This window comes from Vipera berus (assembly GCF_964194415.1).
Source record: "Vipera berus genome assembly, chromosome: 2".
NCBI classification, from domain to species: domain Eukaryota; kingdom Metazoa; phylum Chordata; class Lepidosauria; order Squamata; family Viperidae; genus Vipera; species Vipera berus.
The window spans coordinates 177568875-177594760 of record NC_138203.1 but is presented as its reverse complement, the minus strand read 5'-3'; the positions used below and the strand labels follow the sequence as shown (position 1 = coordinate 177594760).

At 39.6% G+C, this 25886-nt stretch overlaps 1 protein-coding gene across 1 annotated transcript in view; it reads right to left on the bottom strand.

The window, feature by feature from the left end:
• ARHGAP44 (Rho GTPase activating protein 44) overlaps nt 1-25886 on the bottom strand; it is a gene marked incomplete at its 5' end in the record, with an annotated part of 110514 nt that overhangs the window by 37809 nt on the left and 46819 nt on the right. Inside the window, one exon of the mRNA XM_081321247.1 lies at nt 1986-2025. Within this exon, the coding sequence (XP_081177373.1) occupies nt 1986-2025 (40 nt within the window). The remainder of the gene's footprint in view (nt 1-1985; nt 2026-25886) is intronic.

Genomic DNA, 25886 nt, shown 5'->3' with positions numbered 1-25886 from the left:
TGGTTATCTTCAGGGACCATCTACCCAGCCAACAAGATTAAGCAGCATTGTGATGCTTCAGACCTCATTCATTAACCAGTATCACCTGATTGAACCTGCCCCACTCAGTGGTGGGATTCAGCCAGTTCGCACGAGTTCGGTAGAACTGGTAGCTAATTTTTGTTGCCCAGGCCCAGAATGGACTTCTGGAAGTGGCATCCACACAGAGAACCGGTTGTTCACATATTTGAATCCCACCATTGGCCCCACTTGCATCAAGATATACCTGGTTCCTACCCGGGCCATGTTCAAAAGAATTCTAAAAACTTGTACGTGGATCCTACATGTTAGATTATCTTTTAATGGTTGCTTTTCCTCTGCCATTTGGGTTGTTTTTGTTTTAATTGTATTGCATGATTGATTTTGCTGTATGTGGCCTAAATTTGTTGTAATGTATAAAATGGCTGTATACCTTTCATAAACGAACAAACAAACAAATACATCTGAAAGACGGTTATTATGTCTTAGTACCCAAGTGATCAGTGAGTCAGGCAGGTGTACTCTTAAAGGTATTTCACAGGGCAGAGGGCCAGTGCATTAAAACATGAGCAGTTTTTTTTGGGAAAGCTAGTTTAGATAATGCAGACATAAAAATTAGACTTATGTCAACCATAAAGGTAAGGTAAAGGTAAAGGTTCCCCCGCACATGCGTGCTAGTCGTTTCCAACTCTAGTGGCCGGTGCTCATCTCCGTTTCAAAGCCGAAGAGCCAGCGCTTGTCCGAGGACGTCTCCGTGGTCATGTGGCCGGCATGACTAGATGCCAAAGGCGCACAGAACGCTGTTACCTTCCCACCGTAGTGGTCCCTATTTTTCTACTTGCATTTTTAAGTGCTTTTGAACTGCTAGGTTGGCAGAAGCTGGGACGAGTGACAGGCGCTCACTTTGTTACGTGGCACTCAGGATTTGACCCGCCAAACTGCCAACCATCTGATCGACAAGCTCAGTGTCCTAACCCACTGAGCCACCGCGTCCCTTATGTCAACCATACAACCCATTACATAAAAATCAGGTTAGTTATATATCTTCATGTTGTTCCTATGACTATCTGTTTTACATTTAAAATCTCTGAATAGGAACATAAGGCCTAGGTAGTACATACACAAGCAGCTATCACAATGGCAGGAGTCACAGATGTCCATGAGACAAAAATATAATGGACTTGATTGTGTTTTGTTTTGTGTGACCCAGCCTACACATGAATGGCCTAGTATCTGGAAGGGACTGTTTTTTGAAGTAGCTTTTCCTAAAACAATGTCCCTCAAAAGCTTTGGACAAGAATACCTATAATCTGAGCCAGCATGGTTATTAGCCAAGTTGGTTGGAGCTGATGGAAGATCAACTTCAAAAGTTTTGGAGACTACCATACTTGGAAAGGCAGCTCTAGAGACTAGTCTAGGCTCAGTCTAATCCTAGTCCTAATCCTATGTTATGTTTTCATATAATTTCCCAACAATTGAATCTAATTGATCCCAACACAGAAACCATTATCTTGATTAGGGACATATTTCAGACATCTCTTCTATAAACAGAGTATCACAGAATTCAGCAACATATTCAGTGAGTCTGCTTTGGAGTTAACCTTAACTTGAAGAAAATTAGTCTTTCTTGAAAATAGCATTTACTAGAAAGATAATGACGTGTCAAAAAGCTATTTGCATTTAGCAAAAAAATTTTTTTTAAAAAAAATTAAAACATATATTTTAATATTTCCTAATTCATTTTATAACTGAAATAGCGTTCAAATACATAACAACAGAGTCTTTTAAAAATATTATTAGAGACCTTACCCTAAAAACATCAACTTTATTCCTGATACCTTTGTCATTCTTGGTCCCAGCAACGTCTATTTGGAAGACTGTTTTTTTATTTCCTGTATGGCAATATTTCAATATCAAACAATGGCAAGCATAAGGTATCAGGAAAAAAAAAACCATCAGTATAGTACCTGCAAAAGATCTTCATTCAAAACTTCTGTTTTCTCAGCCCTAAAACAAAAAGAAAGCATAGTAATTCAAGATGACACAATGAATAGTTCGTCACACTATAAAAGTGAAATTTTTAACTTAAAAACCTGGAGAAGGCCAAAGAAGAGCACAGTCTTCAAAGAGGATTGGAACACAAAATAGGAGAAATCCATCACCATCCTATTGCTTGTTGATGCCACTAGTAACTTATGACTAAGGCTAACTTCAACATACTGTATATGATCCCTATAGCAAGTGAGAATCAAACTTTTAGACATAACAGTTACTGTTTACTGATCTTACTATTTACTTACCCTTATTTTTCTTAACCTTCACAAAATTGTACAGTAGTTGAAATAGACTCTGGGTTCTGCAAGCCATAAGATCTGCAATCTTATGACAGAATTCAAGTGATAGGTCCTTATCTTCTTAAGGACTTCTACAATAACAGTTTTATGAATTTCCCTTAATATTTAGAAATTCTAACTAGTAGGCAGTTTTCCCCTAATATTCATATGGAATAATTTGTGTAATTCCCATAGATCATCGTAGTTTTATCACACTGGAGCTGGGCTTCATCTTTCTGTAGACAACTCTCAAACCTTCCTCTTCACATTTCTTTTCTCAAGCTTCAATACATTCAGCACTTCTGAGTCAGTGATGGGATTCAAATATTTGAACAGCCAGTTCTCTGTGTAGATGCTGCTTCCGGAAGTCCATTCTGGGCCTGGGCAACACAAAATTAGCTACTGGTTCTGCCAAAGTGGTGCGAACCAGCTGAATCCCATCACTGCCTAGAGTGTGTCCTCTAATACAGGGCTTTTCAACCTTTTCACCCATTGTACCACTTTTAGGATATGGCAACATCCGAGTACCACCAGTCGCTTAGCAAGGTGTCAAAAACTTGATGACCAAAAAAAAAAGGAAAAAAGTGAAGTACAGGTAGTCCTCAACTTACAACAGTTCGCTTAGTGACTGTTCAAAGTTACAATGGCACTGAAAAAAGTGCCCCCCAAGCCACAGCCGAGCAAGACATCTGCCTGCCTTCCCAGCGGTGCTCTTCCTCCTGTCCAAGGTTTTCATTGTTGTGAGCATTTCTGTTGAGGATTGGCAGCAGAGGTCGGGTGGGAGGTGTTTGGTTTTTATCCCTCCCATCTGCTAGGTGGTTGCAGCAGATTTTGGTCACTTCACATGACCCTGGGACACTGTGACTGTCATAAATATGAATCAGTTGCCAAGCATCTGAATGTAAATGACAAGACCCTGGAGATGCTGCAACATTCCAGCTGATCGGTGCTTCTTCTGGGCTCAGAAGTGCCAGGATCAGCGCCAAGCTCCAGCTGGAGCTTGGCGCTGATCCTGGTGCTTCCATTGAGCCCTGACAGTCCTGCAGCTCCAGCAATCTCTCGCTCAGGCTTGTGTGGTGCTGCCACCGGTTCAGCTCATTCCCCTCCCCTGCTACCACTTTTCTAGGATGGTCGTGTACCACCTGCCAGGTGCCAATGTACCACAGGTGGTACCCGTACCATTGGCTGAAAAGCCCTGCTCTAATATTCAGTAAGGTAAAGGTAAAGGTTCCCCTGCACATGCGTGTTAGTTGTTTCCGACTCTAGGGGCCGGTGCTCATCCCCGTTTCACTTAAATCCAAACACACCAGCTCCATTTTTCTGTGAACAGTGCACACATTTTATAGATTTTGAGCCACAGTATGGGAAAAGAATTTGCAGAGTGTTTTAAAGCAAGATTTTGCCAGTTGTCAAAAGGGGACTCATATTGTTAGGAACTTTAATCAAAAGGTAGGAACTGCCTTATAGGAAAGAATGGCTCCTCATACCAATATGAGGAGAATGGGTCAAGACGTTATTCATCCTTTCTTCTCCCTGCATACCCCTAGGCTTCTTAGTCAGATCTGCTTTATCATCCTAGGATCAAAGGAATTCTAATTTGCCTATTCCTGACTCCATTTTATTTTTCCTTTGTCTGCCTTCATCAAAAGGATGTAAGCCACATGGTTATTCTAAAGAAATATAGTTGCACAAACTCTTTCACTCATAAAGACTTTAAGACATAGAGAGCCACCCAGATGGGTGACTATATAAATGTTTTAAATAAATAAATTGGTACCCATGCATGTATTGTTAAAACAGTCCAATTTTTAACACTAATCTGGAAATCTGACCTTTAAAGACATTTGAATTGAATAAACATTGAGAGTAATGTTTTAAAAAAGAATACATGGACATAAAAATGAGTGCTTTTGCTGTTATATGACTATCATTCTTCAATATCTGAATGTTAATTTTGCAGATCAAATACCATTTTCAACTTCAAAGACACCTACAAAACTGGATGTTAAATTCCAAGCGCAATCTGTTCCAGTTTAAATTGTGACATTTGCCTGAGTATATATCGGGAGTGATTTTAAATATTACTGTTGTTTTTGTTTCTATAAAAATAGGACTACTAATTAATTTTTTATCTTTTGCTTGAACAAAAATAACCATTTCATGGATTGAATCAACAATCCCTAATTTACTCCACCAATCTGTCTTCTAATGTAGCTAGGCAAATGTTCTTGAATGATTCCAAAGTGAAGAACTGTTGCCAGATTTAAAAATTCTCAATATATTTACCTCTGTACATTTCTAGGTATCATGGTTAATAGTCACTGATATCTATTGTTCCATAACTATATTCAATATTTATATCTAAGCCAACACAACTATTTTTGGTAGAAAATCTTTACATTAATTTATGTGGGCAAATGTTTGGATAAATTGGATTCTGGTGAAAGAAACTATATTTATGTATTGATTTTAAAATCTTTAAGCTGTCTCCCAACGTTTAACATTTCTCATAGAAAAAGTCCTAAATATATGCATCTTTCAGTGTGCAAACATTAAAATAATAATAATAATAATAATAATAATAATAATAATAATAATAATAATAATAATAATAATAATAATTAGTTGGAAGGGACCTTGGAGGTCATCTAGTCCAACCCGCTGCCCAGGCAGGAAACCCTATACCATTTCAGACAAATGGCTGTCTAGTTTCTTCTTAAATACTTCCAGTGTTGGAGCATTCGCAGCTTCTGGAGGCAGGTTGTTCCACTGGTTGATTGTTCTAACTGTCAGGAAAAATAATCTATTATTTTCTCCACCTTCCCTAGTTCATGCTTTCCCATTCTCCAGCTTAGTACCCTGATGTGTTGGGACCACAATCCACTGAAAAAAAGCGAATGCACCCATACTTGATCAATCTAAGTTAAATAATAAAATCCTCAATGCAAGTCAAGGTAGCTTTAGGTAATTTAAATATTCTTTTTCTTGTCTATAACTGTCAGTGTTTGAAATAGTTCCTTTCTAATATCTTTTTGGTAGTAATAAATAAAACACCTCACTTATTCTTTATTTCTAGATCACCGATTATAATTTCCCAACAGAGATCTTCCTTCTCAAGCTATTACAACAAATTAAGCTTTATAGTTAACTGAAAAATCTGAAGACTTCATACTTTTGCTTGAATAAAAATCTATTACCCAACTGAAAGCTTTCTAAACACCTTATGGCAATTCTATCTCTAACAGCTGGGATGAGTAGGCATACTTTCTTCAAATAGAAGTGTTATATATTGATGTTTGCCAAATTCAAAAGTACTTTTTATCCCCTTCTCTCCCACCACCAAAAGCCACTGGTTGTTAGCTACCATTATTCCAGGGAGGAAGCCAATTTTAACTATTAAAAAAAAATAGAACCAACTGAAAAATAGGCTTAAAGATGAAAAGTATCTAAAACATTAAGTCCTATATGAGAAGTGTGCAAAATGAATTGGAGAGGTTTAATGAATTAGAAAGTTTCTGGATTATTGAATTCTACCAGCATCTCTTGTTTCAGTATAAGGTAGAAACTGACTACCATGGTGACTACTGAAGCATATAATCAATATACCAATGTAGTCATTAAAAAAGTAATGGACTCATATTTATGACCATTTTTTCAGATTTTCAGACATAAACACTAGGTAAAGGTAAAGGTTCCCCCGCACATGCGTGCTAGTCGTTTCCGACTCTAGGGGCCGGTGCTCATCTCTGTTTCAAAGCCGAAGAGCCAGCGCTTGTCCGAGGACGTCTCCGTGGTCATGTGGCCGGCATGACTAGACGCCAAAGGCGCACGGAACGCTGTTACCTTCCCACCGTAGTGGTCCCTATTTTTCTACTTGCCTTTTTACGTGCTTTCGAACTGCTAGGTTGGCAGAAGCTGGGACGAGTAACAGGCGCTCACTCTGTTACGCGGCACTCGGGATTTGACCCGCCAAACTGCCGACCATCTGGTCGACAAGCTCAGCGTCCTAACCCACTGAGCCACCGCGTCCCTACATAAACACTATACACTATTTATTGTATTTTAAAAGCATAATGCTTACATAATCTACTTTCTTGATAAAAAGATCATGCTCTTAAAAGAACTGAGTGAAGGATATTTCAAGGAATTTATCTATTTCCAAAGGAAAAAACTGAGTTACATTAAAAGAGTGGTTTTTTTAAAAAAAGAATTCTAAACTGTAAAGGTACACAAGGAAAAAATACACCAGAACACTATAAGGGGCTGATTCAGCTTGATAAATTTCTTCGTGTAATCTGTATGAGCATATGGAAAAAATGATATGAAAATAGAACCGTGTTCTTTCCATTTATTAATTTAGACAGATTTCTATCCCTCCACAATCAGAAACTCTTGGTGACCTATACTGTATATAATTATAAAAAGACTAGTTACAATATCCATTGCAACACGCAAGCCAAACAAGCTTCATAGATAACAATAAAAACAATAGACAAAACCATAAGAGTGAAAACAAGAAAAATGAAAATAAAGATGGCCTGATAAAATCAGAAGGAGGCTCTCTGAAACAATGTGTTATTCAACAATTTCTGAAATGTCCGCAAAAAAAGGGCTAGCTTGATTTCCATGGGGTAGGCTGTTCCACAGTTCGTTATTGCCACAGAAAACCAGTGCCAGCCTCACGCCAGACCCCAAACCTCCTAAAATTGTGGGCTGTTTAACAGTTTCTTCCTAAGCAATCTAATTTGTTCTGATAAAGGCTTTATAGGTCACAGCCAGCACTTTAAATTGTGTTGAAAACCAACCAGCAACAAGTGCAGTTATAGGTTCCAAAGGCTAGGAATCGGAAAGTACATGGGCTGCTGCATTTTGAACCAATTCTAGCTTCTGAGCAGCAACCAGAAGTACAACTCCCAATATGACACATTACAACAGTCTAAAAGTTGATGATGAGGACTTGACTTACTGCAGCCAGTTCCTGCTGCCCAGATAATGCCACAGATAGCATCTTAGCTAAAGCTGGATGTAGATCCACTTGGTGATAATTTCAGTCTGCCATTCCAAGAAGAGTCACGAAGGATATCTGAATCTGCTCCCTGATCTATAATGCTTATTTCTCAAACAATATTCTGGTGGCGACAAAGAATTCTGATGTATCAATTTTGACTTATTAAGAGTTATCTTTGCTCTGTCCTCCCCTACTCAGATCCTGACAACTTCCAGATACCACCTGACAATGCAGAGTTGACTTTCATCATCATACTCAACCCCAAACCCTCACAAATGTATTTCAGTGACTTCATGGAGATATCAAGAAGTAGGGGACCAATTCCTGAGCATCCTATATATCAAGAGAAACCACCAACATCTTCTCCCCTCTCCTATACTGGAATGATCCACTGAGGATTGCATAGAACCATAGCAGAACAATGTATCTTATCTGAACCCTGCAGTTGGTCCAGTAGGATAACCAGGGTGGGTGCACTTCTCCCAACCCTGAACAGTCATCTGTGGTCAGCCAAAGTGAAGGCTGATTTTTTAGGACATTTCCCCATCAAACCTATCTCCCTGCAGCCAATCCTTTCCTGTCTTCATTCTTATTTAATGGGTGGGGCCCAACACATGGATTCTCATTGAAGATACAGGTAGTCCTCAACTTGTGACCACAACTGAGCACAGAATTTATGTTGTTAAGTGAGAAATTTGTTAAGTGAGTTTTGTTCCATTTTACGACTTTTCTTGCCACATTTTTTTAACAGAATCACTGCAGTTGTTAAATTAGGAACACGGTTGTTAAATGAATCTGGCCTGCCCATCGACTTTCCTTATCAGAAGGTCTCAAAAGATGGTCACATGACCCTGGGACACTGCAACAGTCATAAATATGAGCCAGTTGTCAAGCATCCTCATGTGATCATGAGGATGCTGCAATGGTCATAAGTGTGTAAAATGGTCATAAGTCATTTTTTTCCAGTGCCATTGTAACTTTGAACGTTCACTAAATGAACTGTTGTAAGTCGAGAACTACCTGTACTCCAATGAAGATATCCACCCAAGGCCAATGATGGTGAATGCCTCTAGTTGGTACAAACTATCTTCAGTGGTATTGCTGTGGTTGTGATTCCTCCAGGAATGTACCGTATATACTTGAGTATAAGCCGAATTTTTCAGCCCACTTTTTGGGCTGAAAAATTCCACTTCGGCTTATACTCCAGTCCCGGCGCGCACCTCCCCAAACCTCCCCAAACTTCGGCAGGTCTCCGGACGGCGGCGGCTTGGGAGAGGTGCGCGCGATCCTGGAAGCACCGAAGCCTCGGCCGCGCGCAAGTCCTCGGTAAGCTCCGGGCGGTCACTTGCTTCGCGTCTCCTGAGGGAAGGGGGGGCGACTGGAGCGGGCGTGTTTCCTCGCCTGCTGGGCGCCGCGATTTGCCCGGGGAACACGCGGGCCCCGAATGGCAGCGTGGAGCGAGGAAGCGGACAGCCAGGGCTTCCCCGAGAGCCGCGGCCACACAGGGTATTCCTGTGTATTCAGGCTTGCAAAATGGCGGATCGAGCCTCTGCTGGCAGCAGAGGCTTGCAGAGCGCGGATCCAGCCTCCGCCGGCGGCGGAGGCTTGCAGAACGGCGGATCGGCTTATACTCGAGTCAATAACTTTTTCCAGTTTTGAGGGGTGAAATTGGGGGTCTCGGCTTATACTCGAGTCGGCTTATACTCAAGTATATACGGTATTTTGTTTTGCAATCGCACAAGTTCTATTATGCTTTCAACACTGTATATTTATTTGTTCAATAAATTTATCTGCTGCCCAATTCCCAGTGACTAGACAGTTTACAAATTGTTAAAAACATTTAAAAACAAAAAAAATACTGTTTTGCACAGATCTCTCTCCCCATGCCGTCATATCCTGCAATCTTCACACAGAAAAATATCATGTTCTATAATGGGCAGCAGACCTTCGTTCATTCCGCCGGGACCTGAAGATCTGGCTCTTTGAGCTTTCCGGCCAGGACTGAGGATTTTTAACTGGGGTTTTATTTTTAGGGATAATTTAATCTTTTTAATTGTTTTTTTAACTTTTGTATTTTGTATTTGTTTGATTTTAAAATACCCTGTAAACCGCCCTGAGTCCTTCAGGAAAGGGTGGTATATAAATCTAATAAAATTAAATTAAATTTTTTTTTAAAAAAGAGGCAGCCTATGATTCCCAAAGGAAACAACTCGATTCTACAGCTTGCACTGCTGGTAAACATCATAAATTAAGTGAAGAGGTTCAGAGATTAACTGGCACACTACCGGAAGTTACAATCTAGGTCAGTTCTTGGTTGAACTTATTCTTTGGTTTTAACTAATTTCTACAATATTTGTAAGGTGAAGCTGTTTTTCCCCCCAAGTTTTATGTATGGTTACATAACTGAAATATGTTTCTGCTAAGCTGTAGTTGTTATTACAGTAGGAAAAGAAAATAGCCACCACATCCAAATAGAAACAATTCACTCCAAAGAATTCACTGCCAGGACACAATGCAATGACATTGCTTCCTGGGTTAAATTTATGTATATTTAGGTGAAAGAGCAATTCCGGTTATTATTCAACTTTATATTCAGAATCCATTCGTGTGTGAAGAGTTGGCAGAGGAATCCATATCCGATCCATAGCTCTGTAGGCGTACAAAATGGATCTATGCCCCAAGAGATTTCAGAATTCTCTAGCGCAATGTAGTTTTAAAAAATGCAGATTAAAGTAGAAATCGAGTAATAGACAGAAAATTATGTAGAAATGAAAGGGAACAAAATTAGACGTGTCCATTCCTACCACGTTGTTAAGACTGTGGTTGAGGTAAGTCCTAACAGAAAAGTTCTACAACATATATACAATTTCTCATGATGCATTTGTATACAAATGTCAGAAATTTCTCACTATAGTCTTCAAGTTACAATAATCAAAACTAATTTATTTATTTATTTATTCATTTATTTTATTACATTTATATACCGCCCTTTCCCGAAGGACTCAGGGCGGTTTACAGGGTGATTAAAAAACCAAGATACAAAAGTTAAAAACAAATTTAAAAAAATTATATTTGTCCCTGCATAAATAAAACCCCAGTTAAAATTAAGATTAATTCTCAGCCTGGGCCAGAGAGCTCGAAGAGCCAGGTCTTCAGGTCCCGGCGGAATGAACGGAGGTCGGGGGCAGTCCTCAGCTCCACTGGCAGCTGATTCCAAAGGGCAGGCGCACCCACTGAGAAGGCCCTATCCCTGGGTGTCGTCCGCCGGCAATCTCTTACCGGTGGCACCCTGAGAAGACCCTCCCTGTGGGAGCGCACTGGACGAAGGGAACTTGATGCCGGCAGCAGGTGTTCCCTCAGATATCCCGGACCCAAGCCATTTAGGGCTTTATTGGGTCAAAGTGTAAGGTTCCGTAGGCCATCTCTGGGCTAAACAATAACAATACACTTTACTTCTCATTCCAAAACATTATTTCAACTTTTACAAGATGCACTGGAGGAAAATAAAAGTCCAGTTTATGCATATAGCTTCTGACTGGAAACCATGCCTAGGGAGGTTGCCGGCAGACACTGAGGCTGACAAGCCTCCCTAATACGACTGCTTATGTAAAATGAGTTGATTATATTGAATTTGGATGTCTGCAGATTCTCAAACTAGACAGCTGCTTTCACAATCTCAGACATATTCATGCTTTGCTTCGCTGTGATTTTTGTGCTTGCTTAACAAACCAACACAATTAGCATTCCAGTAATGCCTGTGCAGATGGAGGTTATAGTGCTGCTGTATGACAACACTGCCACCCTCTAATAAACCTAAAAATGCTTCAATGCCAGGAAAGGAAATTACATACTAATTTCCCTGATGTGTAGTAAAAGCAGGAGGTGGCTTTGAAAAGAAACCTGCCACATACCTAGAACTGAGGAGAGGTTTTTTTAAAAAAACAGATGGTTCCAGGATATTTGGGCAAAGAATATCCCTTTATTCTTTTCCATCACAAATCTGTGTGTGGTTTTATCTTAGCAGTGATGAAATTTCATATACAAGAAGCATTTTTGCAAACATTTTCAGGGAGTAATTCCTACAGCCAACATGTTGTTGTTGTTAGCTGCGAAGTCGTGTCCGACCCATCGCGACCCTATGGACAACATTCCTCCAGGCCTTCCTGTCCTCTACCATATTCTGGAGTCCATTTAAGCTCACGCCTACTGCTTCAATGACTCCATCCAGCCACCTCATTCTCCGTCGTCCCCTTCTTCTCTTGCCCTCCATCTTTCCCAGCATGAGGCTCTTCTCCAGTGAGTCCTTCCTTCTCATTAGGTGGCCAAAGTATTTGAGTTTTAGCTTCAGGATCTGGCCTTCTAAAGAGCAGTCAGGGTTGATCTCCTCTAGGACTGACCGGTTTGATCGCCTTGCAGTCCAAGGGACTCGCAGGAGTCTTCTCCAGCACCACAGTTCAAAGGCCTCAATTCTTTGGCGCTCAGCCTTTCTTATGGTCCAACTTTCACTGCCATACATTGCAACTGGGAAGACCATAGCCTTGACTATACGCACTTTTGTTGACAGGGTGATGTCTCTGCTTTTTAGTGTGCTGTCTAGATTTGCCATGGCTTTCCTCCCCAGGAGCAAGCGTCTTTTAATTTCTTGGCTACAGTCCCCATTTGCAGTGATCTTGGAGCCCAGGAAAACAAAATCTGTCACTACCTCCATTTCTTCCCCATCTATTTGCCAGGAATTGAGAGGGCCAGTTGCCATGATCTTGGTTTTCTTAATGTTAAGTTTCAACCCAAGTTTTGCACTCTCCTTCTTCACCCGCAACAAGAGGCTCTTTAGTTCTTCTTCACTTTCTGCCATTAGAGTGGTATCATCTGCGTATCTTAGGTTGTTGATATTTCTTCCGGCAATCTTAATTCCAACTTTTGATTCATCTAGCCCTGCCTTTCTCATGATGTGCTCTGCATATAAGTTAAATAGGCAGGGCGACAGTATACAGCCTTGCCGGACTCCTTTCCCAATTTTGAACCAATCAGTGGTTCCGTGTCCAGTTCTCACTGTTGCTTCTTGACCCGCATATAGGTTTCTCAAGAGACAAATAAGATGGTCTGGTACTCCCATCACTTTAAGAACTTGCCACAGTTTGTTATGATCCACACAATCAAAGGCTTTAGCATAGTCAATGAAGCAGAAGTAGATGTTTTTCTGGAACTCTCTAGCTTTCTCCATGATCCAGCGTATGTTGGCAATTTGATCTCTAGTTCCTCTGCCTCTTCGAAATCCTGCCTGTACTTCTGGTAGTTCTCGATCCACATACTGCTGAAGTCTAGCTTGTAGGATTTTAAGCATGACTTTACTAGCATGAGAAATGAGTGCAATGGTGCGATAGTTTGAACATTCTTTGGCACTGCCTTTCTTTGGAATTGGAATGTAAACTGATCTTTTCCAATCCTGTGGCCACTGTTGAGTTTTCCAAATTTGCTGGCAAATTGAGTGTAGCACTTTTACTGCACTGTCTTTTAAGATTTTGAATAGCTCAGCTGGAATACTGTCACCTCCACTAGCTTTGTTGTTGCTCAGCTTTTCTAAGGCCCACTTCACCTCACATTCTAGGATGTCTGGCTCGAGGTCAGTGACCACATCATTGTGATTATCTGGGACGTTAAGCTCATTCTTGTATAGTTCTTCTGTGTAATTTTGCCACCTCTTCTTAATCTCTTCTGCCTCTGTTAGGTCCCTGCCATTTTGGTCCTTTATCATGCCCATTTTTGCATTAAACGTTCCCTTCATCTCTCCAATTTTCTTGAAAAGATCTCTGGTCCTCCCTATTCTATTGTTTTCTTCTATTTCTTTGCACTGTTCATTTAAGAAGGCATTCTTATCTCTTCTAGCTATTCTCTGGAATTCTGCATTCAATTGGGCATATCTATGTTTTTCTCCCTTGCCTTTCGCTTCCCTCCTTTCCTCAGCTATTTGCAAAGCTTCCTCAGACAGCCATTTTGCTTTCTTGCATTTCTTTTTCTTTGGGATGGTTTTGGTTGCTACCTGTTGTACAATGTCGCGAACCTCTGTCCATAGTTCTTCAGGCACTCTGTCTATCAGATCTAATTCCTTAAATCTATTTGTCACCTCTACTGTATATTCAACAGGGATATGATTTAATTCATACCTGACTGGCCTAGTGCTTTTCCCTACTTTCTTCAGTTTAAGCCTAAACTTTGCAAGGAGAAGCTCATGGTCTGAGCCACAGTCAGCTCCTGGTCTTGTTTTTACCGACTGTATAGAGCTTCTCCATCTTTGGCTGCAGAGCATATAGTCAATCTGATTTCTGTGTTGACCGTCTGGTGATGTCCATGTGTAGAGCCGTCTCTTGGGTTGTTGGAAAAGAGTGTTTGCTATGACCATCGTATTCTCTTGACAAAATTCTATCAGCCTGTGCCCTGCTTCATTTTGTACTCCAAGGCCAAACTTGCCTGTTATTCCGGTTATCTTTTGGCTTCCTACTTTAGCATTCCAATCCCCCATGATGATAAGAACATCATTTTTTGGTGTTAGTTCTATAAGGTGCTGTAGAGCTTCATAGAACTGGTCAATTTCATCCTCTTCAGCACTGGTGGTTGGGGCATAGACTTGGACTACTGTGATATTGAATGGTTTGCCTTGGATTCGAACTGAGATCATTCTGTCATTTTGAGGATTGTATCCCAGTATTGCTTTTCCTACTCTTTTATTGACTATGAAGGCTACTCCATTTCTTCTGAGGGATTCTTGCCCGCAGTAGTATACCTGATGGTCATCTGAATTAAATTCACCCATTCCTGTCCATTTTAGTTCGCTGATACCTAAGATGTCGATGTTCAGTCTTGTCATCTCTTGTTTGACCACGTCCAGCTTTCCTTGATTCATGGATCTTACATTCCAGGTTCCTATGGAGAAAAAATCTTTACAGCATCGGACTTTCCTTTCACCACCAGACACATCCACAGCTGAGCGTCCTTTCGGCTTTGGCCCAGTCGCTTCATTCTTTCTGGCGCTACTAGTACTAGCCCTCTGCTCTTCCCCAGTAGCATATTGGACGCCTTCCGACCTGAGGGGCTCATCTTCCAGCGTCATATCGTTTTGCCTTTTGGTACTGTCCATAGGGTTTTCATGGCAAAGATACTGGAGTGGTTTGCCATTTCCTTCTCCAGTGGATCACGTTTTGTCAGAACTCTCTGCTATGACCTGTCCGTCTTGGGTGGCCCTGCACGGCATAGCTCATAGCTTCATTGAATTACGCAAGCCCCTTCGCCACGACAAGGCAGTAATCCATGAAGGGGACAGCTTATCTAAAGCAAGGAATCATTCAAAATATCAAATGTATTTCAGCTTCTGATTTCAAATTTTCTCATGAGCAAAATTTCAGAACAAAATGTTGCAAGATTTATGTGTAATGTTCTTTGGTTGCTGTAGAATTATAGGTTAAATGCCCTTCTCCAACCTGAGAATGTAAGAATATCAGAAAAACCCTTTTGGATCAAGACATTTAGTCTAGCATTTAGTATTACACAAAGATAAACTGGATAGAACTGGGAAGTTCATATGCTTGCACTGTACAGTGACCTTTTCTGTCACTTCCTAGCAAAAAATATTTAAGGCATGCCACCTACAATTCAGAAGATAATACCAGCCATCGATATGACTAGTTTGATTCTGAGCTTCTCACGTTGATTTTTAAAATCATCCAAATTATCAGAATTTACCAGAATTATTGGCAGCAAATTCCACAATTTATTTTTTCCCCTCTATGCTGAATCTCCATGTATTTGGTCCTAATGGATGACCTTGAGGTCTAACATTGTGAAAGAGGGAGAATACTGAATATTGTCCCAGATGCATGACTGAGCAACTAACTGATGTATAGATCACTCTAAATAGTGTTCATCAAGTACCTGGAAGAGCATCTCCTGAGTCACTGTAAAGACATCTAGTGGATAAAATTGCCCAGGTTTGTTGGGCAATTGTGGGATGTTACAGGGATTGACACCCTACCGCTCTTATTTAACATCTATATGAAGTATTTCAATTAAATCATCCATCAATATCCCCTGTCAATAAGTACTTGATGTTCAGTTATATATTTCAACTTTGAGCTGAACAGAAGATCTGACTGACTGTTTTGTTCCAGTGATTAGTGTCAGTCACCCAAGAAAACTAGACAGGAATCAGGACAAGAACTCATTCTACTTTATTGTAAGGCAACATTAACAGAATCTTGCAAGTTTAAAAGTGCAAATTTCCCACATTCTCTTTTTATTGTCTGAGGTGGATTTTTTTGTAAGTTTCTTTCTCTGCCCTTTTATCTGATCATTCCCTAGGCAGCATTTCTTCTCTTCAGCTTCCAATGTCATTCTTACATCCTATGGGGGATGCGTTGGGGTTTTTTATTGGGGATTTTTTACATTTTTCTACTGTTTTCAGTGCGAGCTCGTATTTAATTCTCTTTTTAATTTTTGTATTTTATATTTTTATATATGCCCTGTTCACCGCCCTGAGTCCTTCGGGAGAAGGGCGGTATACAAATATAATAAAATAAATAAATAAATAAATAAATAAATAAATATTACAATTAGAGACTACAAATGTCTCTGGGAGAATGATCATGCTTTGACTTAATCCCGACAAGATGCAATAACTTTAGAAATAGAAACTCTCCCATTTCAGAGATACTGAATATTTAGCTTGGGGCAATGCTTCACTGTGCAGAGCTAGTGTTTAAATTGGGCGGGGGTGGGTGGGGAGAGGGGAATCTTTTTGGACTCAATTCCTGCTTGAGTAACTATGCCTGGACATATCTTTGTACACATTCCTCTTGTGTGCCAGATATGGTCCTTTTCAGATGAGGAAGTTTTGCTCACTGTTACTCATGCTTTGATCTCCTCCCATTTGGATCACTGTAATGAACATGGGCTGATCTTGCCAAATATTCATAGGAAACAAGAAACATTCTGTTTGCTGACAAAGTTGAAGAGTTGGTTTTTACTTAGACTCTATATTCTACTAAGAAAAAAGAAAAACAGAAAGAAAACAAGAAAAGCAAAGGCAGATTCCCTGTGGCATCTAAACAGAAAGCCAAGTCTCTCCAGCTATCCTCTCTACCATGGATTCTGAAGGAGCTGAAAGGAGATATTTTTGGTACAAACCTAATATTTGCCATCACATGTGGCAGCTTTTCCCATATAGTATTCCTCTGATACACTGAATTACTTGAGGGACCATCTCAGCCCACTGGGATTGGCCTGTACCACTCATGCCGGCAGAGGAGGCATGCTGCAGGTCCCATCAACCCAATTATTCCAGCTGGTATGGTCCTGGAGGAGAGCCTTCTTTGCTGTTGCTCCTGCCCTCTGGAACATCTTGCCCCCGCCCCCCCAATGTGAGATTAGCCCCAACCCTCCTATCCTTTCATAAGGACTTAAAGATCTGGCTGTGCCAGTTGGCTTGGGGCCCCAGTGAGGGAACAGTGCAAAGGAGGTGGTTGAATAACAACAGATCCCACCTCCCCCCCGCCTTCCCCATGTAGCCTTGGTTTTAATGTCTTTTTACGTTTTAACTGTATATGTAACTGTAAGCCATCCAGAGTTACCCTATGGTAAGATGGGGGGGTAATAAATACAATAATTAAAATAATAAAACAAAACAAAATTACACCTAACATAATTCTGCCATGGCAAACAAGAAATATTGACTGATTAGCAGTACTAATATTTAAGTGAAAAACATAGTCATTTTAAAATTATTATTTAGCTATTTTTCTTTTTATTTGTACATACAAATATTCGTACATACACAGACACGCATAAAGCAATGTTGTAGTCGAAGATATTTTCCAGGTGATTATAATATGTTCTTGGCATCTTCTCTCCTCTCGGCAGTGTAGCTTAATTCATTCTGGGCAATGCTTACATAATTATGATCATATCAAAGCAAGAGGAAATTAATTCTGGTTTACTATAATAATTCTGACTCTTTATGGTTACAGTCACCATCGAATGCTTTCACAACCTAGGAATAACTCTGGAAAGGCAAGGATCCAGACTGTGTCAAAAAGATGGCCTAACCTAGGCCAATTAAAAGCACTTAGATCCATCATCGGGGCACTGAACTATCCAGATCTGATGGATTCCTTCAAACTGCAAGGGAAATGAAGCCCCATGAAGAATTTACTGTCCACTGCTTGCTTTGCTAGTCAGTCTTGAAATAGAAATAGAATTTTTGAGTTCTCCAGCATACTCCAAAAGTTATGCAGTATTGCCACATTAATTAATCTCACCATTCTTCATTAAAATACTCTTATCTTAAATACCATCTATAGGAGATAACCAGGCTGACCCTGAGGGAGGGGTCAAATGCATCATCAGTCACAAATCCCTGCACACCCACAAGAGATTCCTTAACTCCTGCTAATTTTCTTAGACGGTTAGTAGTTCAGATTCTTGTAGAGAGCTTAAGCTTGCAATAAATTATTAAACTCATTTGAACTGCCTGAATCTCCTGATTTCCCTGGCACTTGACATAAACCCTCCATTTCTAAATCAATTTGTATTTTTTAAAAACAATCTTGCATCAAAATTACTACAATAACATCTTAGTTTAATGGACCCTTACTTAATGGACTTCTTATCCAAGAGAATAAATCTGTGTCTAAGCTTCATTCCCAAACAACATAATATTTGATTCTCAAACCAGTATAAGGATAATTGACATAATTTGTATCAATTTAAATCAAAATTTGTAAAACATCAATAATGTAATGTGTATTTAACATTCAGACATAATGGACATTTTAACGGACAGACTTAATGGACCTTTTCCTGGAAAAGGTCAATTGAATTAAGGTTTACTGTTTGCATTTCATATGTACTTTTATTGCACACATTCACTTTAAGCAAATTTTCTCCTCCATTCCTTTCCTTGACTCAGATGAGAGTTATTGGAAGATAGTTAAGTAATCAAGATATTACTTCACACAAACTTTCACGCTTCTCCCCTTGAATAATTTGTGTCATCTACAAATGATCCAAGAGAAGAAATTTGAGTCCTGCTGTACCCAGTAACTTTTTTAGGCAAATCAACTACAGAAAGGAAGTAATGGAATAAGTGGAACATAGCGGTTCCAATTCCTTTTTAGATGGCATTGATTTCTCCTGACAGAAGAACTGTTAGACATGGACTTATTTTTATGACTGCTATCATTGTTATCAGAGGAAAAATCGACAAATCTCAGGGGATGACTGAGAATGTTAGTGGTATTCTAGAACCGTTCCTTGCTGTCATGAAGGACATGAAGCTTTGAATCAAGGGAACCTCAACACAGATAGTTGATCTCCCATCTCAATGGCGTAGGGCTAGATATTTTCAATAACAATAAATTCAATTATCAGTCAATGAAGAAGTGCTATCTTACAGGATCTCTAAACTACTATGCAATGCCAAACATTAGATACAATCAGAGTTGGAAGATCTATTAAATAGGAAGCTTGGAGGAAGGAAGACCAAAGCGATATATGCAAGTTCTTAAAAATAATCTACATGATGCTCAACAAATGAAAAAAACAGGCCTCTTCACTTTCTGCCCTTGCTTTTTCTCTAATTCTCAATGACATATACATAATATTGATGCTTCGTTAAAAAAAACTTTTTAAATGTACTATAAGCTTTAGAAATACATAGGTATATTTAGAAATGTGCCCTTCTGCACACACACTTTCACACACAAAATACAAAACACATCTTGGCAGGATAGACAAGCTGACATCGGGACCATTCTTCCTAGTTTGTCTTCTGAAAAATGTTGCATTGTGGGATGATCACAATCAACACAGTTTAAAAAAAACAACTGGTGAACATATAGTTATATTGAGAAGAGGTTAACAGTACAGGGACAAGTCATAAAGGAACCAAGTGTTTGTTTAGCTTTATGGAAAGCAAACACCTAGAAGATGCAGGGCTGCACATATTCAATTAACATACTAGTACTGTTGGAAGAAGTCTAAAGAAATAAGCAGATGGTTGAGGAAAAACAAATATTTAAGAGCAAGTTGTAAAGCCTGGTTAGCTGCACTACTTGCAGTTCAGTCCAAAGTCCCATCTAGTCTATTATTCCACTTACTACAGCAACTAATCACAAGCCTCCTGCAAAGTCCACTTGGAAGAAACTAACCATAACTCGTGCCTGATGCTGAAAGAAAGTTACACTCTGGGAAGGCTAACACAATCTGATGTCTGCCAGATGTGTAAGAACAACTTCTAAAATAAAAGCCAACATGGCCAAACTTGGAGATTTGCAATCTCAATACATCTGGAGGCAAAATCCTAGAATCTTATTAAAAAAACCAAGCAAGATTTGGCCCACCCAAGTTACCTTAAAAACACTGAAGAACAAAGCCAACATCAGAATGGAAACATAAAAGTGAAGCTTCTAAGCTTATTGTACATCTGTCAAGAACAAATTAAAATGACATATTTTAGTACCACTTTCATATTTCATATATGCAATATGCCTTCTCCATCCTGCAACGCTCACTGAGTAATTTTTGCAAGAGGACTTGGTTAGCGCAGAGCATTTACCACTTCATTCTCAGTTGAATAACCCATTTGTACTTGTGACAAAATGCTACAAAGGGAGGAAGTGCTGCCCTTCAATCAAAAGCAAGTTATATTCTCACTTCGGGGAAAACAATTTTCTATGAGTTCCACACAAACTCCAACTTTTTAGACTAATGGGGCAAAAAGCCTAGATCACTCAAAGGCTTGCTTTGTTTAGGCAGAGAAGACTCATGATTGGGAAAGTCAACTACCTTTTGAGGCATGATCTCCTCAATGTTGTAATAAAGGTACTGTAGGCATTTTTTTTTACAAAGTGAAAAAGCATAACCAAACATTTGAAATAAGAACAGCCTTGAGCACTGGAAAAATCAAAGAGTAAAAAAAACACACAACTGCAGCTGCTGCACAGCTCTTTTCCTTTCCTAAATGATAGCTTGTGAGCTTTTCCTCCCTGGTCTGAGTAACAACAATGTATTTGGAGAGATGCCTACTTTCACACCAACTCCCCTATCTGCTTTGGCCATCCACGGATGCCTCCCTCTGGCCATTTCCATTAGTAGATAGGGAAGGAGCAACTGGAAAAATGGCTTTCTGGCTTATTTTCCTGGTCTCTGAAATACTCTTCCAAAAGAAGCTTGCTTGGTACGTAATTCTGAGAACATGTAAAGTTCTTCTCAAACTAGACCATTTCTGACTGCTTGACAAAGTTTTGATGTACTAGGTTGTGGAATCTCTTTATTGCTTTAGTTGTATATCCAGGTATGGCTCTCATGTGCCTGGAGATATTTATATTGGTGTCTGCCAAGCTATCTGCTTCTTTAACCTTAAAATGTTTAATTAAAAAAACCCAAGAAGCTATTATACAGCTAACTAAAGTGTAAATCTTCAAAAGTACTTATATCTGAAGGGATAGCATTGGATTCATGTGGATCTGTACATTTTCTTAGAAAATAGAAATGAGGGTGATTGCAGCCTTTATCAGAACTGTGTCCAGAAATAAAACCAAGCTAGGAAAGTCAGTAGAGGGCAGAATGGATGGTTTCAGTATGCTTTCTGGAATATTGGTGGCTTTTTGTTCGATTATACACATATATACCTTATCCCAAACCAGGCTAACCTTTTTGGGAATTATGCTTAAAGTTTAAAATATATCCTAGATTTTAGGATCTAGAGCTGGGGGCTCTTTAGCTTAGCTTTTTCTATCCAATACTTAATGTTGCCATTTAATGACTTATATCACCAACAACTGGAATTTAATTCATTAAAAATGATGGACATAAATGCACATAAACAAACCAACTGACCGCAGTCCAGATTCATATAGTTTATGGCCTGATCCAAACTCATCTTGAAAGCTCCCATATCTATCTGCCTTTAGACCTTGTGATCTTAACTAAGTTAATAAAACTTGGCATTGACTTGTGTTCATCAAGCAAGTTATGTTTAACCTGAAAAGAGTTATGGTTGTGGACAGTGATGGAAATCCGAGCACCACGGCATCCATCATGCCAAAATGGGATTGCTGAATTGTAATTTTATTAGCTCAAGTTGATGTGGAATTTTGTCAACTATGGAAAATAGCAGGGTTGTACAATGAAATATTAAGCTTTTTTAGGAGGAGGAGGAGGAGGAGGTGACTAAATTCTGAAGCTGTGAAAGAAAGCAGGAAATGTGCTTGTATGCAGTTGGCTTATTTTAAACAGCAACAGACTTAGGAGGAAATTCATGGAGGATTACCTGCTACATGGGTTAGGAAGACAGTAAACATTCAAGAAACAGGAGCAAGAGAAGCAACAGTCCCCGTGGCTAGTATTTTTTATATCACTATCTGAATTATTTTTTTAAAAAAACCCCTCTCTTCCCACCATTCTCTGCCTTTTATGCTAAGTTAAGTAACCTATCTTAATGCTATAAATATTAAGGAGCTTATGTGCTGATTCCTCTAGGGATCAGCTACATTTAATAGGAAGCAGTCTCACAGTACTAGACAGAAGCAAACAAAAAAGTTGCTCAGGAATTAATGTTTCTGACTATTATACAATTGGCAAGACTGGAGTGTCTATCCAAGGAGCTCAAAACAGACAGAATTATGCATACCATAATGGCTATATCCCCGTGCTGTTTACTTCATATACATCCCCGCTTACTTCTTGATATTACTACATTCAGCAGCAAATTTTGAACATATTTTCTAACCATATGTGTGAGTAAAGAATATTGGGTTGGAATGTCAGAAGAATTCTCATTACAAGCATAGATTTTGCTATATCATTTGACTTTAGCTGGTCTTACAAAATGTAGTCACTGTGGGTAAAGACTACCCAAGTAGCATTTATCTTGGTGACTCAGCTCCCTATTTAGTTATTATTTCAGTCAGACAATATCACATAGGCAAACTGCCTATTAAGTTATCCATTCTAAACACAGCCAGCATCCAAATGGGAGAAATAGATATATGGATATATGAACATATTTTATTTAATCCATTCTGTGCATAATTCTATGCAAGTTCAAAGAAGTACACAGTGTACATAATCATTAAAATATATTCAGTATTCAAAAGTAACTATTAAAATGTAAAACAGAAAAATATGGAAGAAGTACAACCATTCAATGAAAAACAAACTTTTTAAAAAGGAAAGAGAAACCCATTCTATATAACACTCACATAGGACAACCTTCCATGTAAATTGTCAGGAACAAAAAGAAGCCAGGCTCAATCTAAGATCCTATGATTTCTACATAACTTTACTTGCTTCTGCATATCGGTGTTACAACCAAAGGAGATGTGGCTGAATCCAAAAATGTAGTGAGGGGGAAAGGGGAAGCATCTGGAAAACCCATGAAAGAAAAAAATGTCTCCATGACTCACCCAACGGATGAGTCATTTGTAGATCTTTTAAGGTTAATCTACGAAACAGTCTCAAATTAGATGCCTCTCCTGTAGCAAAGCATTTATATTCCATGGCATCCATTTGTACCTATTAAAAGAGGTTTAGTTGAAGTCTTCAAAAAGGATTGCATGCCAATATCACATTGTTTGAAACAGTTGAAGTCTGGTTTAGCACTCCCTCCCAATCATTTGTACTGACAAAGAAGGAAGTCTAAGCAAAACATTAATGCTGCACACATTATGGCTCTGAGATGTGATTGTGCCAGCAATATTCTCTCCTAAGCCCCAAGCTAGACCGAAGTGGGATGAGAGAAGAAATCTGCTAAACAGCAGCACGATAAATAGGGAGAATGCAGGGATTTCTAAGAGTAGAAATAGAGATGTTGTTACAGTACATGTGTTTGATGGGACATGGGATAACATGTCCCCTCCTGCAGACAAACTTAAGAAAATATGGCAAAATAGATTTAGAAGTTCACAGATACTGTAAGAGAGGAAGGTATAAGATACTCTGGGAACAGACAGTTATTGTACTTCCTTTGTATAAAGGAAGAATAGTTACAAACAGCAGCTATTTCGGTTGCTAAATAAATTTCAACATTTTGTTTTTTAAATTAAGCAGAACATCAGAATTCTTGGAAGTCACACATCTATTTGGCTTTATAATTGTAGCCAACTTGAGAGCAAGGATGATATCACAGTCATTAGTGGCTATAGGAACAAGAGTATGAAAAATGGCACAGTGCAAAAAGATTTTATACCAAATTAGAGTATCTAGATTGAAGATCACTGCCATTTAGGCTTAATATTTACTGAACAGAATGTAATTCAGGTGCCATCTCCTAAAATTTTGAGATCTTTTAGATGATGAGAGGATGAGGCTTTATATCAGGTGTCTTCAAGCTTGGCCCTTTTATGACTTGCTGGCTGAGGAATTCTGGGAGTTGAAGTCCGCAAGTCATAAAAGGGCCAAGTTTGAAGACACCTGCTTTATAATGTATGTAACCCTTCTCATATTGGCCTATTTTTTTCATGTCAGGAGAAGCCTTTCCAAATTCTACAATGATGGGCTGGTAAACATTCTATAGCAGGAGTGACAAACTGTTGGCCCACGGCCCGGACGCGTCATCCGGAAGCCGCACCCACCCTATTGCCGGCAATGGCAAAACTGTCCTGATACGTTGCACGAGTTTGACATGTCTGTTCTATAGAGTCAAGTGTAACTGTTATGTTATGATACAGCTAGTAATATCACAAAATATTCAATGTAATCTTAATGACTTCTAGATTGTGTATTTCTATTTTTTTCTGTCCATGCACACATACATATTTCTAACTCCGAATAAAATCAAGTATCATGGTATTTATGGAAACTATTATGCAAAATTTCGGTATCAGCAGTGTCAAATTCCAAGTTATGAGGATTTCCTATTTCCCAAATAGTGGGCCTAAGCAAGATGGGGCAGCACTAACTGATTTAGTGATGTAAAAAAATAATGCTAACTAAAGTTAATTCCATCTTCTTCTTCTTCTTCTTCTTCTTCTTCTTCTTCTTCTTCTTCTTCTTCTTCTTCTTCTTCTTCTTCTTCTTCTTCTTCTTCTTCTTCTTCTACTACTACTACTACTACTACTACTGCTACTGCTGCTGCTGCTGCTGCTGCTGCTATAATCATGTTGGGAGTGCTGAAGTGCTTATGGGATTAGCCAGTGACATCACCATTGCCCAGGGGACTCCCAGATGGAGGCTCCTTTCATGTCCCCGTTAAGCTGCCCACAGAAGTGGTACCCATCTGTCTATTCACATTTACCAGCTTTCAAACTGCTGGGTTGACAGGAGCTGGAGTGAGTGATGGGAGCTCACCCTGTCCCATGGCAGCAACCCGGTCTCAAATGCAAGCGTCCCAACCATGTGAGTCACCATATTTCTATAAATTCCAGTTAACACTTAAATTGGAAATTGTCCGTGTTTGGTTCTGATAGACGAGGACTCAGAGTGGTTAACAAGGAATGAGTTTATTGAATACACAAAGTCAACTAGCAACTGTCAAATGTTGCAACCTTTTTATAGTGGAACTGTTTGAATTGTAACCAATCGTTGGAGACTATTTTCCCGCTTCTTGTTTATGGCAACCAATGATTGCAACAGAATCTCCCGCTCAAACCCCACTACTTTTGCAATCTGCAATCTTTCCCTGTTTGCAACTATTTACATACACAACACCCCTTACCCCCCAGTTGTTGTTATTTCTGAACAAAATCCTTTAGATATTTAGGTGGCTTATGGATTCTAGAAGGGTATCTATTGCTCTGGCTGCAAGGGACCCCTTTTCCTGAATTTATGCTTGGCTGATTGTCTCTGTTGGACCTGGGCTCTTGGCTACCCGACTCTGATGTTTCCCTGTTGCTGATTTGTGTATTTGTTTGTGCTTGAAGATTAGTGGTCACTGGCCTACCTCGCAGGGGTGCTACCCAGTCAAATTGACTAAATGGTTGTTGTTGAGTACCAGGGGGTGAATTATTTTGCCTTTCCTCTCCCTCACTCTCTGGCATGATGTTATTACTGAACCTGGATGTACTGTTTCCCCCCAATATATTTTGGTCCCCATCTTCTGGCAAGCATCCACTAGATCTCTTCCTCAGCTGATCTAGATGTCTTTTAATGATCCTATTCCCTTCCCCCTCAATAATGTACGACAAGGGACCCAAGATTTCAGTAACCACCCCTGGAATCCATTTGTCCCCTTGGGTATAGTTCCTGGCCCAGATTAATTCCCCCACTTTAAATGTTCTATGTGGCATGTCCAATTCAGCGCTTGGTATAAGTCTGTCAGGGTGTAATCTGTCCAATTTGGTGGTCAATCTCCTTCCCCACCTCATTTCAGCTGGACTTTTGCCTGTAGCAGCGCATGGGGTCGAATGTTGGGCCAGCAAAAATTCGGCCAGTCTTTGATGCCAGTCACCCCGAATGATTCTTTTTAAGGCGTCTTTCGTGGTCCTCACATTTCGTTCAGCCAAGCCGTTGGTGGATGGGTGGAAGGGTGCTGATGTCTTGTG